At 44.9% G+C, this 16,020-nt stretch overlaps 1 protein-coding gene across 5 annotated transcripts in view; it reads left to right on the forward strand.

The window, feature by feature from the left end:
• The window catches only part of Afg1l (AFG1 like ATPase), a 156,575-nt gene that overhangs the window by 8,123 nt on the left and 132,432 nt on the right, over window positions 1-16,020 (forward strand). For 4 of the 5 annotated variants that reach the window (XM_085690825.2, XM_085690822.2, XM_048425158.3 and 1 more), the window contains exon 2: window positions 15,174-15,397. In XM_085690825.2, the coding sequence (XP_085546951.2) occupies window positions 15,174-15,397 (224 nt within the window). Of the gene's footprint in view, window positions 1-15,173; window positions 15,398-16,020 lie in introns of those variants that run through there. The other variant, XM_085690830.2, reaches the window with a different exon arrangement.

A 16,020-nucleotide genomic window follows, 5' to 3' on the forward strand; every position in this document is an offset into this window, starting at 1 on the left:
TGCATTAAAAATCTAATTACAGTAATGAAGTTTACAGCTGAAATTTTAATCCAGCCCTTTAGAAATAGTAAACGTGCTTTTCCTGATTGTGCATTTTTCTCACCGCAGTTGGGTAAACATTTTAAACTAGAAATCGAATGCCTTATAGAGTTTTGATTTCATTTAACTAAGCATGTGTTTTTCCTCTTGTGAGGAACTGAAGCTTCTTCATTCTGTAACTGGCACTTTGAAGACTTTTCCATTAGTTCTAACTTAGGACTAGTGGACACGTGTGACTTCAGGTGACCGCTAACACGTGACCTGGAGAGCTTTGGTCGCCATCTTGATTCCACTCTGGGTCTATTTCCTCATCTTTGGAATGGGGCTGATTAGTGTGTGTCTTCCTTGTTGTTCACTGCCTAGATTCAAATGTCTGTTTACGAGACAGCCCTTTGAAAGCTGTCAGAAATGTGTGGCTGTGCCAGCAATAAACTGAGCCTCTGCTAGCAAAGCTCCAGGGCCAGTGGCTGTCAGTCAGTGGGCATACCGGTTCATCAGTTCCCCAGAATGGTGAAGCTGTCTGAATTCTAGAGAAGGCTAAGATTAACCGTGCCACAGAGATCCTCTGACTCAGTGATTTGCATTCTAGAAAGCGACTTTCAGTGTTTCTTCTTTTGCTTTTTTGAGCAAGGCCAACTGGCCCACCTTGTTGGAACAAGCAAGATTCTATTGTCTTAGCCTCCCCAGTGCCCAGGGCATGGATGACCGGTGGGAGCTGCTAAGCTAATTCAGATTTTCTAAGATCACCCATGGAGCCTCTGTAGATAACTCAGGTCTTTCCTTTTTTCTTTGAGAGTCTTGTTATGTACACTAGTTGGAACTCACTGTGCTGTGAAACTTGGCCTTGACCACAGCAACCTGATTGAGTTCCTTGAGTGCTGTCTGTCTACAGGTGCATACCGCCACCCTTGGCTTTCAGAAAAAGAAAGAATATTTATACGTCCTGAGGCTTTGATTGTTCCCACCCCATCCCAGAGGCTCTTGACCCCTGAGTTATATTACTATTGGTTGATTTATGTGCTGCCTGCTTTTGGTTTTGACACAGACTAGAGAGACCTGGGGAGAAGGAACCCCAATTGAGGAATTACATCCATTAGATCACAGTCCATGGCTATGCCTTTGGAGCATATTTTAATTGGTAATTGATGAAGGAGGCCGCTTCTCTTGGCAAGAGGTCCTAGGCTGTATAAGAAATGTGGTTGAACGAACAAGGGGACCAAGCCAGTAAGCAGCTCTCTGTGGTCTCTGCCTCAGTTCCTGCCCTGACTTCTCCTGATGCTGGACTCTTAACTGGAGCCTGTACAGCAAATAAACCCTTCCCTCCTGAAGTTGGCCCGTGTTTTGTCACAGCGATAGGAAGCAAACTAAAATAGGAATGCAATTCTGGATTGTGTCACTGAACGTTGTGTTTGTGAAGTCTCAACATAATGTTCAGTGAAGTAATCCAGAGTTAACGTTTCCTTCATATGTAGGGATCTGTCACTCTCCCGCTAAGTAAGTGCCTGTGACTTACTATACCACAGTTTTTGTTTGGTAGTATATATTTTTTTAAATTTACTCCTGGCTATCCTGGAACTTGTTATACAAGCAAGACTGGCCTAGAACTTGTGTCTGTCTTCCTGACTCAGCTTCCTGAGTGCTGGGGGTTACAAGCATGTACCACCACACCCACCTGGTTTTTTCTTTTTCATTTGTTTCTTTTCCTTTCCCTCTCTCCCTCCCTCCCTCCCTTCCTCCCTCCCTCCCTTCCTTCCTTTGAGACAGAGTCTCCTGTGTCTCTTAGACAGATCTCAAACTTATGACTTAAGCAGTTCTCCTCCCTAGCCTTATCAGTAGCTAGGACCAGGCACCAGCCTAGGTGTATCTAGCAAATGACTCCCCTCCCCTACTTTGTAGTTGATTCTGACCTTAAACTCTTCATCTACCTGCTCCCACCTCCCAAGTTCTAGGGTCAGAATCCTCCTGCCTCAGTCACCTGAGCACTGAATTGCAAGTGTGAGCTAGCACTCCTAGCTTCTCAAGTCATGTTTTTACTAGTGTTACGTGAGATTTTAGTTCACACAACTATATTATTATATATATATTATATATATTATAACAACTATATATTATTTCTAAAAGTATTTTAGCCACTTTAATAAATATGTTCCAATATTTATTATATATTTTGTTTGTCTTTCCCCTGATGACTAGTGTTGATGAAAAACACAGCTCTCACTTCAAAGTGAGTAAGAAATAGTTTCTTCTGGAGCCCAATATGAGTAGTGATGGCCCAGGGAACATGGATTTAAATTGCCTCAAATACCATGTTCCAATGTGGCAATGGTTCCATGTTGTTTTTATAGTTACAGAAGAAAGTTGTAGGTAAATTAAGGTGCTCTTCAAATATGTTGGTATTTGAAAGTACTGGGCACAATAGACCCTTGATTTTATTTTGAATTTAGCCTGTCCCTTCTCACAAACCAGCTGTGTTCTCAACATCTGACATTTTATAATCACATAATTTCCAGGTGATTTTTGCTTGCTGTGACAAAACACCGTGATCATGGCAACTTATAAAAGAAAGCCTTTGATTTTAGGCAGGCAGGCATGGCTCTGGAGCGGAAGCTGAGAATATACAATATCTTGGGTCACAAGCATGAGAGAGAGAGGGGCACAGACAGAGACAGAGATGGATAGATACAGAGACACTGACTGGGAACACTGTGGGCTTTTGAAACCTCAAAGTCTACCCCTAGGCCACACCTAATGTTCCCAACTGTTTCTTCCAACTGGGACCAAGCATTCAAATATATGAGTCTATGAGGGCCATCCTCACTCAAAGCATGGCAGAGGGCTGGCTACAGCAAAGAGGAGAATGGAGGCCATTCTTAGCTTCTGGCTTGGTGAAGGCTAGTGGTCTGTTAATACGTTCCAAAGGTTTGTCATAAGGAGGGCAGGTCAGACACTGAGGAGCCGTGAGTGATCCTAAGGGAACTAGAGATAACCCAGGATAACCCAGCTCTGGAACTGCAGCATTCCAGCTCCCTAAAGCCAAGGGAACTAGAAATAACCCAGGATAACCCGGCTCTGGAGCTGCAGCATTCCAGCTCTCTACAGCCACTAACCCGCCACCCAGCTTTGCAGAATTCTATGTAGCGGGGCGGCCTTTTCCCTGGGGAGTTCAGTTCTTACGATTGTTGCTGAGCACCTTTGCATATGCTTACTGGACACTTAAATAGGCTCTTTCATTATTTGTGACATGCGTTTTTAAGGCATTTGCCCATTTTTTTTTTTCTGTTGCTTTGTCTAACCTCCCCCGCCTTCTTCTTTCTCTCTACTCCTTGTAGGGTCTTGTCCTGTGGCCTTTGCTGTTTTCGAATTTGAGAACCTGTGACCTTAACCTGTGAAGTACTGGGTTTGCAGGTGTATGACAACACCCAGCCTAGTCATAGGTCCTTTGTTTACTTTTGTTGTAGTTAGAAAACCTCAGAGCCTTACCTTTATACCCTGTTGAAGATAACGCGCTCCTTGGTCAGAAGCACAGACCTGTGTGCCCCAGTTCTGGTCCCTGCGGTACCAAGGGGTGGAACATAATCAGCAGGCTTGTAGCACAGCTGAGAAACTCAAGGTTTAGACAACCCATCTGTCTTAGGGCTCTGCAAACAAACCTTGTCAACCCTTGACCTGAAGAGAGAGAACATTCTAGACTAGAATCCTGCTTTTCTTTCAGCTTTGGTGATCTCTGTTGGAGCAACCCCCATGTGACAGGCAAGTGCCTGTGGCAGTCCATAAGCTGGGCATGCACAGACTGAGCCCTGCAGAGTCTACGGACCTCTCCTCGGTACATACTCACATAGATTCGCCTTGTTTGTTTGGAATTAAAAATATTTGCATCAAATCTGGCTGTGGTGGCGTGGATTTATAATCCCAGCCCTTGGGAGATGGTGGCAGGAGAATGAGCAGCTAAAGATTGCCCTTAGCCACAGAGTAAGTTTGAAGTCAACTGGGCTGTATACTACCCCGTTCCAGAACAAACAAGCCTCCACAAACAAATTATCTGGCAGTTGTGTTGGAGTCTCGTAGGGTATACGCTAAATTAGGTCTTTTGTTTTTCAGTGTCTGGATGCTGCTTGTTGAATGACCTGTTATCTCCCAAAGCTTACTTCACTCACTCAACAGATAATGGGTGCTTATCGAATCTATTCTGCCTCTGCTAGGCACCGCAGGTACTTGGTAAACAGTGACTTATACAGATATGGTACCTTCCTTCTTGTGCTTTTCAAATGAATAACAAATGTGGAGTTACAAATTGATAAAAGAAAAAAAAAACAGTGATAAGGTTTTTCTGTTTTGAGCTAGGCCAGTTTGGTGGGTAAAGTCGCTTGTCCCCATGCCCAGTGGCCTAAGTTATCCCTGGGACTCACGTGGTGGAAGGAGAGAACCTACTGCCACAAATTGTCCTCTGACCTCACGTGTGTGTGTGTGTGTGTGTGTGTGTGTGTGTGTGTGTGTGTATGTGTGTGTGTGTGTGTGTGTGTATTATAGAGACAGAGACAGAGACAGAGACAGAGACAGAGGAGACAGGAGACAGAGGCAGGTCGGGGTAGTTTTTATATATCCCAACTGTCTTTGGACTCTAACATGCAGCTGATGATGCCCTTGAACTCCTGATCCTTTAGCTGCCTCTGCCTCCATGGTGCAGGAATATGACTCTTTCTATTGGCGTGTTTATTTATTTTCACATGTGGTAGTCAGGATCTCTTTATCCTTTCCTTCTGTGTGTGCGGTAAGTGTCTGTGTAGCATGCGCAGATGTCTGTTCCAGCGAGAGGGGAGGCCTGAGGTTCTGTAGGGTGTATGCATTCCTTTCTATCATGTTTGGAGAAAGCGTCTTTCACTGAACCTGGAGCTCATCTGGCTAGAGAGATTTTGGGATCTGCAGGCTCTGCCTCTCCAGCGCTGGGGTTCTAGTCTGTACCCACTTCATGGGTTTATGTAGCTGCGGGGGATCCTGACTCAGGCTCTCCTGTGTCCAATGGAGCCATCTGCATAGCCCCTCCTTCAGTATTTTCTAAGAGTTTAGGTTAGGTTTTGGTGTAAGTATTTATTTTATTATTATTATTATTATTATTATTATTATTATTATTATTTTGGTTTTTTGAGACAGAGTTTCTCTGTAGCTTTTGGAGCCTGTCCTGGAACTAACTCTTGTAGACCAGGCTGGCCTCAAACTCACAGAGATCCTCCTGTCTCTGCCTCCCAAGTGCTGGGATTAAAGGTGTGCGCCACCACTGCATGGCTGGAAGTATTTATTCTGTAAATAAATTGGGAATATTTGGTAATCTATAATGTTTTATGTTGCCTTCCTCTAATATACTTTTTTTCATAATTTGCTTATGCCTTTGTGAAAGATTTTGATGTTTTACACATAGATCTTAAATATTGGTTGATACTATTAGCCTTTTTTTTTTTTTTTTTTTTTGAGACAGGATCTCATTATGTAGTCCCTGGCACCTCATTCCATTTGATTCCAGAGCCACACTGAACTCTGTGTCCACACTCTTGCGTTTCTGAGCCTTCTGGCTCCCAGTGTGCCTCCTCCCTTCCTTCCCCTGGCTGAATTCCTTTGTCCCTTTGATCTCAATGGAAGTATCACTTCCTCACTCCCCTTCTGTAACTTCCTGACCCAGGCTGCTATCTTTGGCCTGTGATCTCACAACCTCTGCCCTTCCCCTTGCTGCAGACCAGTGTTTCCTTAGAGTCTTTGTCCAAGTTTGTGTTTTCTGAGGGTATTGTCAGTCTCTTGGCTAGCTCAGCCTGGTTTGTATTTGCAACTCTGAGCACAGAGCTTTGTACCCTAGACACTTCATTTCTCTAGCTGTTTACTGCTTCAATAAATTCTTCTGTTTGATGTTTTTTTTGTAACACGATTAATAAAAACCCAGAGACAGATATTGGGGTTCATCCTGAAGGTCAGAAAAGTAAAACAGCCAGCCACTGGCTCTTACCTCTTTTGGAAATGGTGATCCTGCCTCCAGGAATCTCAGAATAAGACTGTGACTGAGAGCTGTCTCCTCTCGTCTTACGTTCCTCTCTGGGGCTGGGATTAAAAGCGTGCACCACTACTGCCTGGTTTCTGTGGCAAGCTAGTATGGCTACTGCGATTTAAAGGTGTGTGTCAGTACTGCCTGGGCTGTAAGGCTGACCAGTTTTACTCTTTGATCTTCAGTCAAACTTTATTTATTAACATAAAAATGAGACATCACTACAGTTTTTTTTTCTTTGATTCTTTTATAGGTAATTGAGAAGTATTTTGAGTCAGGGTCTGGCTGGGTAGCTGCTCTGCCTCTCAGATTTGCAGTGCTTCTGTCTCTGCCACCACGAAAGTGCGACATTACACAAGGTGCCACCATGTCCGCACGAGTGTTTTGTTTTTGAGGCAGACTTGCTGTGTAACCCATGTTGGTCTCAAGATTGTGGTAGTCCCCTGCCTCGGCCTCCCGAGTGTTGGGATTGTAGGTGTGTTCCACACTTGGCTCCCAGCTAACGTTTTACAATTAGATGCCCCTGTAACTACATTTAATAGTTAAATGTAGCTACATTTGCAGTTATGTGTCGGCAAGTTCATCCATTTGTTGTAGCCATTGACACTTTGAGTTGCTGTTGTGATCTAACCTAACTTGGTGGGTGTCAGCTTCATAGTGGAGAACTGTGTTCTTTGTGTTTTCCTCTAGTATCTGTAATATATATACATACACACACACACACACACACATATATACTAATATAGCTATGTATAAATATATAAATAAATTGAATTACCCTCTAATTCTTTCAAGTCAGCCGTGTGAAACTCAGGGGCTAGTAGAGTCACATGCGCTGTTTCTCTCTGACCCTTTGACTCTGTATTTTAGCTGACAAAGCTGCTCTGGTGGGCTGGAAGAGGTTTGGTCAGCGGTGGTGATGATGTAGGCCCTGCCCTGTTGGAGGAGACAGAGAAAGCCAGGTGCTGATTGACTAAGAAGCTTAAGGAGGGGCCAAGTGAGATTTGTGCTTGAATCTCAGTTGCCTGGCTGTGACAGACAGGAGCAGTCTGTCATCTGTAGTATTGGTGGCTTTAAAGAGGTGACACCTGCGGGGCTTCCCACACTCAGTTCCGCATCCCGGCTGGGCTTCTGCTTTCCAGATCTTTCAGTTGTTTTATTTTCTCATGTGAGGAAAAACCATGTCCCTCAGTTCTGTTGTTATTTGTTTTGGAAAGTCAGGTAATAAGAAAAGACTGTCTCGTGGTTTTAGTTGGTAATTATAAATGCTAGCTTTCTTTCACCTTTCAGAATTGCTTAACTTGTTTCTTAAAAAAAATATTTAAAATTTTGCTTTGTTTTGTTTTTCAAGATAGGGTTTCTCTATGGAACAGTTCTGACTGTCCTGGAACTCACTCTGTAGACCAGGCTGACCTCGAACTCTGCCTCCCGAGTGCAGGGAATAAAGGCCTGTGCCACCACCACCCAGCTGAAAAATATTTTAAAATTTTTTTCTGATGTGGGGGATCAAGCCCAGGATGTTGTGCAAGCACACTTTGTGCCGCCGATCAGTGACTCCAACTGTGAGTTTTAATGTGACTCTGAATACTGATTTTTCGAGACTGAGTCTCTTGTAGTCTGGCCTGTTCTTCACGGTGCCTGGTGTGGAGTCCACACTGTGGGAAGAAAGCCTGAGGCTGGTCAAATGAACACAGAGCATGTAGCTTTCATGCTGTATGTGCACACCTCTCATAACCTGTTGGTTTCTTGTTTCTTCAGGATGTTTGGAAGGGAAAGGGTCTCACTGTGTAACCCAACCAGCCTTGAACTTTGCCTCAGACTTTGGGTAGCCTTAACTTTTGAAGCTGGGGTTACAGACATCTGTCAGTCCCAGGATCTTCTCTTCTGTGTTATGGTGGTTTGAATAGGAATGGCCCCTATAGGCTCATATTTGGATGCTTGGTCATTAGGGAGTGATGCTACTTGACAGGGATTGTGGGTGTGGCCTTATAGGAGGAAGTGTGTCACTGGGGGTGGGCTTTGGGGTTTCAAACTCTCAAGCCAGGACCAGTGTTACTCTCTCTTCCTGCTGCCTGTGGATCCAGATGCAGAGCTCTCAGCTTCTTCTCCAGCGCCATGTCTGCTGCCTGTGTGCTTCCATGCTTCTTGCTGTGATGATAACGAGCTAAACCTCTGAACTGTAAGCCAGAACCAGTGACATTTTTCCTTTATAAGAGTTGTCATAGTGCACCTTAAAGGCAGTGGTGGCACACGCCTTTAATCCCAGTACTTGGGAGACAGAGGCAGGTGGATTTCTGTGAGTTTGAGGGCAGCCTGGTTTACAGAGTGATTTCCAGAGCAGGTCCCAAGCCCACAGAGAAACCCTGTCTCAAAAAACAAAACAAAACAAAACCAAATAAGAGTTGCTATCATGGTGTCTCTTCACAGCAATGGGACACTAAGACATGTGTGTTTTTTCTTGCTTCCTTGTGGTCCATGATGCCAGTTGAGGTTGATAGTCCAGTGAAGCCAAACTGGCATGATGGGAGATTATTCTGCCATTTTTTCCTCAGGTCTTTGGGTTGTACATCAAATCTAGGGCTCACAACACCTCATACTTGATCAACTTGACTGCGAACTCCACAATTTTCCCAGCTCTCATTATTGATTTCAAATTCTCCAATGTCACCATGCTTCATCATCGAAGTTAGGAATCCATTGATGACTTTGGAGCAAGGCCTACTGAGGACCCCAAGTTTGCGGATGCTCTTGAGAGCATCCGCCAGGACATTCATGCCACCTTCATGGCAGAGAGGAAAGAGGGTGGAAGGAGGGTCTTAAAGCTTCATCTCTCCTTTCTCTCTCTCTCTCTCTCAATTCTTTTTTCCAAGTAACTGGGGCTGTCAGTATTCACTAGCTAAAACCTCAAGGTTGGAACAAATTTCTGACATTTCTTGAAGGGAAGACACTTATTTTCTGTTGAATTTTGTTTGTTGTTTTTATTTTAAATTTTGTTTATGTGTTTGTATGTCTATGAATGATTGATCTGCATGCATGTCTGTGCATCAAGTGTATGCTTGCACCCTGTGGAGGTCAGAAGAAAGAACTGCATTCCCTATAACTGGAGTTACAGATGGCTGTGAGCTGCTCTCTCGCTCTCTCTCTCTCTCTCTCTCTCTCTCTCTCTCTCTCTCTCTGTGTGTGTGTGTGTATGCGCTGGAAATTTAACCTGGGTCCTTTGGAAGAGCAGCCGGTGCTTTTAACCACTAAGTCATCTCTTCAGCCCCCTATTTGATTTTCTTGTCTAAGGTTCTGAATCTGTCGTGATAATGAACCCTATAAAAACCTTCTCACTATTCATAGGCCCCGCGAATCCTTTGTTTTTCATGCCAGCTGTGGAAACAGTGCCAACCATGCTGCATGGCATACGTCTTGTATGTGGCAGCTTCCGTGTTTCATGTTCTTGAGTTGCCATAGCAGTCCAGGTGTCCTGACTCCATAGGAAAATAGTGACGGCAGAAGAGGGCACATCCCTGTCCTGGACCCCGTTTGAAGAGATCTGGGGGAGACAGCAGAAGCATACGTCACTGAGCGTCACCGAGGGAGGTGGCCATCGGCTGTCTGCCAGGGGGAAATGACAGGGAAATGATTGAGAGGCCAGATTATTTTTGGAGCAGGCTAGAAAGACAAAGCTTACCCCAGAGCCAAGCTCCTCCCCTAGTGCCACGCCTCCCTTCTGGACTCCTGGGTGCAGGTGCTGGCCATGCCACTTCCTAATTTGGGAAGTGGACCAGCTACTAAGCCTCTCTGTGCTTCAGTTTCCTCAATTGTTTTCTTATTTGAGACAAGGATTTATGTAGCCCAGGTTAGCTTTGTGCTTGCTGTATAGCCCAGGGTGCCGTTGAACTCCTAATCCTCTCTTTACCACCCCAGTGTGAACAACCCAGAAGTTTCCTTATGTTTGAAGCTGGGATAATGCATCTACCTCACAGGGTGGTTGTGAAGATCAAGTGAGTTGGTTTATAATCAGTAAAGGTTAGTGGTTGTGGCTGCTGTTGTTGTTAAATGTGTGGTCTCTGGCAGTTTACTTGGCCTTCAGTGGTACCCTAGTTTTAATCACTTCTCTGTTTCTGCATACCCCCCCACCCCAAACATGTAGCTGTGATGACAGGCATGCACACTGCACCCGCTCTGACTAAATTGTACAGCCAGTGAGCTATGGAGTATAGTCTTCCAGAAACTTGGTTTGCAGAAGGCGGTGACATAAGATACAGCATTGAGGTGTTAGAGCAACACGGACTTTTTTGGGCTTCTAAAAGTCTTCCATTTTTGTTTGTAAATTAGTGTATGGAACTTGAGAATGGCATTTTCCCACTGTCCATCTGTGGTACAATAAGACAAATTAATACAAATCAAAATAATATGGTAGCGGCATCACATAATTTGTGTATACTGGTGGAGTAACAGACTTAATTTAGTGCAGCTTTGGAGAAGCCTTTTGTATTTCAGTTTATACAGCTGCTCTCCAGGGCTAAGCTGGCTGTCACAGCCCTGTGCGCCTTGCGGAGAGAATCTGCTGACTGGCTGAGCAAATGCCTCTTCCTTACTTCACCTGCACTTCTCTGTAGATAGAAGGAGAATGTGTACACATGAAGTCAAGATAATAATAATAATGTCAAGTAATAATAAAAGCAATAAAAGATGCCAAGCTTCCCGAAACTGGGTGCCAAGGACACAATGCTTCTCTCCAGGCCCCTGTACTCAGCCTTTAGAAGGGAAATAATTTACAAATGTAAATGCAGATAGGAAAGCCTAGGCCGCGGCTGAATTAGGTAATGATGCGCTCTGGGGGCCTTGTCAGAAGCCATCTCTTGAAGGTCTGTCAGCGTAGGCTGGGAGTGAGCAGGATGTGACTGACCAGTGGCTGGGACAGGAAGGGAGGAGGGCAAATGTCCCACAACAATGGGGCTCAGGAGGCTTTGTTGTTATTTTTGATGTTTTTAAAATAGATGGGAGTTGAGGGACAGAGAACTTGGTGTGGTGACACTGATAATCCCAGAGTCTAGAAGGCAGAGAGAGAAGGGGGACTGTGAGCTGGAGGATGGGCTGTACGACATAGTGAGACCCTGTCTCAAAACCAACAAAAGGAAGGAAAATACTAGTAGGAAGTCGAGAGGGAAAGCTGATGAGATTGTACAGTGGTTGTTTTTTTTTGGGGGGGGGCTGATTGATCAAAGAAATAATCAGTGACCTTCCTCTCTCTTCTTCCCCAATCCGAAAGGGCTGCAGATCTTTCTAAGTTCCTCTCTACTGTTTCCTGTGTCTCTGTATGTATCCCGAGTCCTCCAAAACCTCCATGGCTACTTCTGGTCAACCGGTCTCTAACTGTGCCCCTGATTCAAGGTTAGACTTTAATGGCAGCATTCTCAGAGTGTCAGTGAGATCAAATAGCCTGCAATATCCCTCCCCCCCTTTTTTTTGCCTAAGTAAAAAAGGAAAGGTTTTAACTCTAATGTAGTAAACTATATACAATAAGAACAATTGTCAGGTAAAAATTACATTTACCATGTCTAGTCCATTTGTATTTGACAACTTTGGAGAAAATCTGTCCTATCTTGGTGAGATAGTCTCGATGTGACGGGAAAGTGCAGGGCTTGTTTGAAGCCCTGGCTGGAGTAGTTATGAGGCTGGACCATCTTAGCTAACAGCTTTGATGTCCTGAATAATTTGTAGTCAGAAGCTGACTTTTGGGTGATGGGTGTCATCTTAATGGCAGTAGTGCAGTCCAGGTAAGTTGTTGTTGCAGGTCCTCATCGTCCTGGAGACCTCAAAGGTCGCTGTAGAACTGGTCATGGCTCACTGCAGAGAGCTGATATATCTGTGGAGAACAGCAGAAACAAGCGTTTTAGAAGATTTATAGAATTTCATCCTGTTAGAAATGTGCTATTTCATTAGGTCACTTTTACTCTTTTCCTTGGGACATTTTCTCTGGATGGTTCTTCCTTCTTCTTTAATGTTTCATTTGTCCAGTGGGCTTCACATTCCTTAGTTGGATGCTTTTGCCAGGTGAGCCATCTTGCTGGTCCAACATGAGGTTCTATGGTTATGGTCATATGGGTACCTGCTGCCTAATAGGTACCAGAATTTCTGATTGGATGAAGGAAAATAGATATTCAGTAAAACAACATTGTTTGTAGGGCATCATTCTTTACTTATTTGGCTGCAATGATCACACCCCCAACTCTACCCTCCCCCCCCTGCCCCAGTCACTGGACTGTTGTCAAGAACCAGTCTTGCAAACAGGCATTTTTATGGACAGCATCCTTAGGCCTCTTGTGTTAACCATTGCATGCTATTGGTTCTTTGTGTGATCCTAGAATGTGGGAAGTGGCCAGGGGGCTGACGGGAGTTACATGGATATAGGTGTGCTTCTCTCTTCCCATTTTTCTTTAATAAATTGAGAATTTTAAACTTTATTTATTATTGTATGTGTATATGATAAACATGCATGGGCCTGTATGTGCCACAGTGTGTATGTGGAGGTCAGAGGGCAACCCACCTTCCACCTTTATATGGGTCCTAGGGAGCAAACTCAGGTCACCAGGCTTGCAAGGCAAGTGCCTTTACCCACTAAGCTATCTTGCTAGGCCTAAATTGAGTGGAAGATTTTGTATGTAACAAAGTTGGCACTATGAAAATCACTCATTGAACAGAATGTCAAAGCTTACAGCAGGTTGCTTTTGGTTTTGTATCTGGCTTCTGCACTTTATGAAGCAACCTCCTCTGCCCAGCCCACTGGAACAGACTGAAGTTTATGGAACACTGTGTTCCTTGATTCCAGAATTGCGGAGAGCCAGTTAAGGGAATTGGATAGGTTGCAGTTTTGTCTGTTGGCACCAACATATGTTGATGGAAGGTATTCTAGATAGTGATGATGGTGAGGTGATCAGAGGCAGGGGGACAACTGCCACAACCAAGCAGGAGATAATAAGAGCACTAGGAAGGGTGGAATGTGAGGAAGGGGAGGAGGGAATGGATATAGCATTGAGTATAAGGAAAGAGGTTGTAGGACAGAGGGAAGAAAGCAGTGTTGCTCTGGGCTTTTCTAGTTGGTTAAGCTCCAGAAAATTATGAGACTGAAAAGAGCATTTTTCTTTGATTATGAGATTCTGAAACCTTTTTTAAAACATTTTTTATGGTTTATTTAACTTTTATTTTATGTGCATTGGTATGAAGGTGTTAGATCCCCTGGAACTGGATCTTCAGACAGTTGTGAGCTGCCATGTGGGTGCTGGGAATTGAACCTGGGTCCTCTGGAAGAGCAGTCAGTGCTCTTAACCACTGAGCCATCTCTCCAGCTCGCTCTCTCTCTCTCTCTCTCTCTCTCTCTCTCTCTCTCTCTCTCTCCCTCCCTCCCTCCCTCCCTCCCTCCCTCCCTCTCTCTCTCTCTTTTGAGACAGGGTTTCTCTGTGTAGCCCTGACTGTCTTGAAACTCTCTGTAGACCAGGCTGGCCTCAAACTCAGAGATGACGTATCTCTGTCTCCTGAGTACTGGGATTAAAGGTGTATGTCACCACCGCCCGACTTCTAAAAGCTTTCAATATCAACTACAACTTCAGGAATCAATTCAATGCTGACATTGTCTACTGGGAATGAAGAGCAGATGCCCAAGTGAAAACCAAGTGGCTCCCCTTCATATGTCAGTCACAAATGAGTTCCCTGGTTCCCCATACCTCTGCCTGGCAAGCTACAGATCCAAGGACTTCTTTAACCTTTCCCACCTCGGGTTTGGTAATTATCTAGAATAGCTCACATAACTCAGGCTCGTGACTCATTTATCATGAAGGTCTAACCCTGGGAAGTGTAAAAGAAGAGATCATGAGGCAGCCACACCACCCTCTCGGCACTTAGCTGTGTTCAGTGACCTCGAAGTGCTCAGGTCTCTTTGCTTAGGAAATCAGCCTCTAGTCCTCCTGCCCGCCTCAGAGTTCTGTGCAAGGGGCTGGAATTCAGTCTTCTACTTGCTCCATCCGTGTGGCCACCACCCCTGACTTGAAGCTGTCCAAACCAGAAGGGGATCACTGTGATAACATAAGACACACCACTCATGGAATTCTTTTGTAAAAGATGTTAATAAAAACAAAAGGGTTAATTTATTGTTTTTATTTATGTGCATGTATGGATGCCTGCATTAGTTTAGATGCACCATGTGTTTGTAGGTGCCTATGGAGGCCAGAGGGTATTGAGTTCCCTGGAACTGGAGTAACAGATCTTTGGGAGCTGCTTGCTGTGGGTGCTAGGAACTGACACTCTGAGTTAATGCTCTTAACTGAGCTACTTCTCCGGTCCGCTTAAATTTTTCCCTTTTCTTTTCTTTTCCCTTCCCTTCCCTTCCCTTCCCTCCCCTCCCCTCCCCTCCCCTCCCCTCCCCTCCCCTCCCCTCCCCTCCCCTCCCTCCCTCCCTCCCTCCCTCCCTCCCTTCTTTCTTTCTTTCTTTCTTTCTTTTTTTTCTTTCTTTCTTTCTTTCTTTCTTTCTATGTGTGTGAGACCGGGTCTTACTTTATAACTCCAACTGGCCTGGAACTTGCTGTGTAGACCAGGCTGGTATCAAACTCACAGAACTCTGTCTATGTCTGTCACTTGAGTCCTGAAAGCAAAGGTGTGTACTACCATGCCTGGCCCCTTTAAATTTTTAAATTCTTAAAAAATTATATGTATATGTGTATAACTATGTGTGAATTTGTCACTTGAGTGCAGTACCTTCAGAGGCCAGAGGAGGACATCAGATTTTTTTTTTTTCTGGAGATGGAGTTAGAGTTGTGAGGCAGCACCCTCATATGGGTGCTAGGAATGAGTCTGACCTGAACTCCTAACCACCAAGTCATCTCTCCATCCCCTACTTGGAATTCTGAGAATTGGTTTTAGGAACTCTTGACAAGAACTGGGGGCAAGGACCAAATAGCCTGTTGTTCCCCCACTCCCTTGGAAGATAAAGGCGGGAGGATCTGAAGCTCAAAGCTATCCACAGCTGTGTAGGGAATTCAGCTGCCACCTGAGACCTTGTCTAAATGAAGGCATGAATGAATGATGGATGGATGAAGTCTAAACTTCTGTATGTTTTTGTTTATAGCCTACACAGTCCAGACATCTGAAAATGGACGCCCAACAGCCGCTTCCGAAGCCCATTCCAAAGCTTTTGCTGTTTGCCGTGGACCCCTGGATCACTATGACTTCCTGATCAAAGCTCAGGAACTGCGGGATGATGGACATCAAAGAAGAGTCATTCAGTGTTTGCAGAAGCTGCTGGAGGACCTGAAAGGATACAGCGTAGAGGAAGAGGGCCTCTTTTCAAAGGTGAGGGCCTACATTTTCTAAATGGATTCAGTGCTAGAGGGACAGACAGCCCTGAGGCTGCCTCAGCTTGGTGGATCCCTATTCCTGCCTTTTTGATGTTCTTTAGAGTTCTCTTATCTTCATAGTTACTCAATCATGTAGCCCTGACTAAATGCACCCCTCCACCCCATCCCCATCCATCCTGGTCCTCAAGCCTCACCCTGGAAGGTGGTGGGAAGGGCATGTGGCCTTGTTTCCTCTCCTCCTTTGCTTTGCTGTGCCTCTGAGAGCCAGAGGTAGGATGAGATAGGGTCGGGCGGGATAGGTCTCAGCAGCTTAGTCCTTTGAAAGTAGGTCCGCTTTGTTAAGGGACACTCTGGTGGGTTGCAGATGCCTCTCCTGGGGACTTTCACGGTGTCCCGTTCTTTGTGGGCTTCTTATGACTGAGAAAACACCTCCAAGCCCTGCCTTTTGCTGAGACCTCTTTCCCTGCTCTCAGCCATCTTTCTCCCTCTCAGGATGCTCTCTCTGGCCCACTTTCTGGGTCCACTGAGGCCATGGGTACATAAGGTTTAGTTTCTACAACTCCTGGAACGTGGAGTGTTTCAGTTACCCTCAATTTCTTCTCTTCTTCTTTTTCCTAA

The sequence above is a fragment of the Myodes glareolus genome, chromosome 1, assembly GCF_982192425.1.
Source record: "Myodes glareolus chromosome 1, mMyoGla1.1, whole genome shotgun sequence".
In the NCBI taxonomy this organism is placed as follows: Eukaryota; Metazoa; Chordata; class Mammalia; order Rodentia; family Cricetidae; genus Myodes; species Myodes glareolus.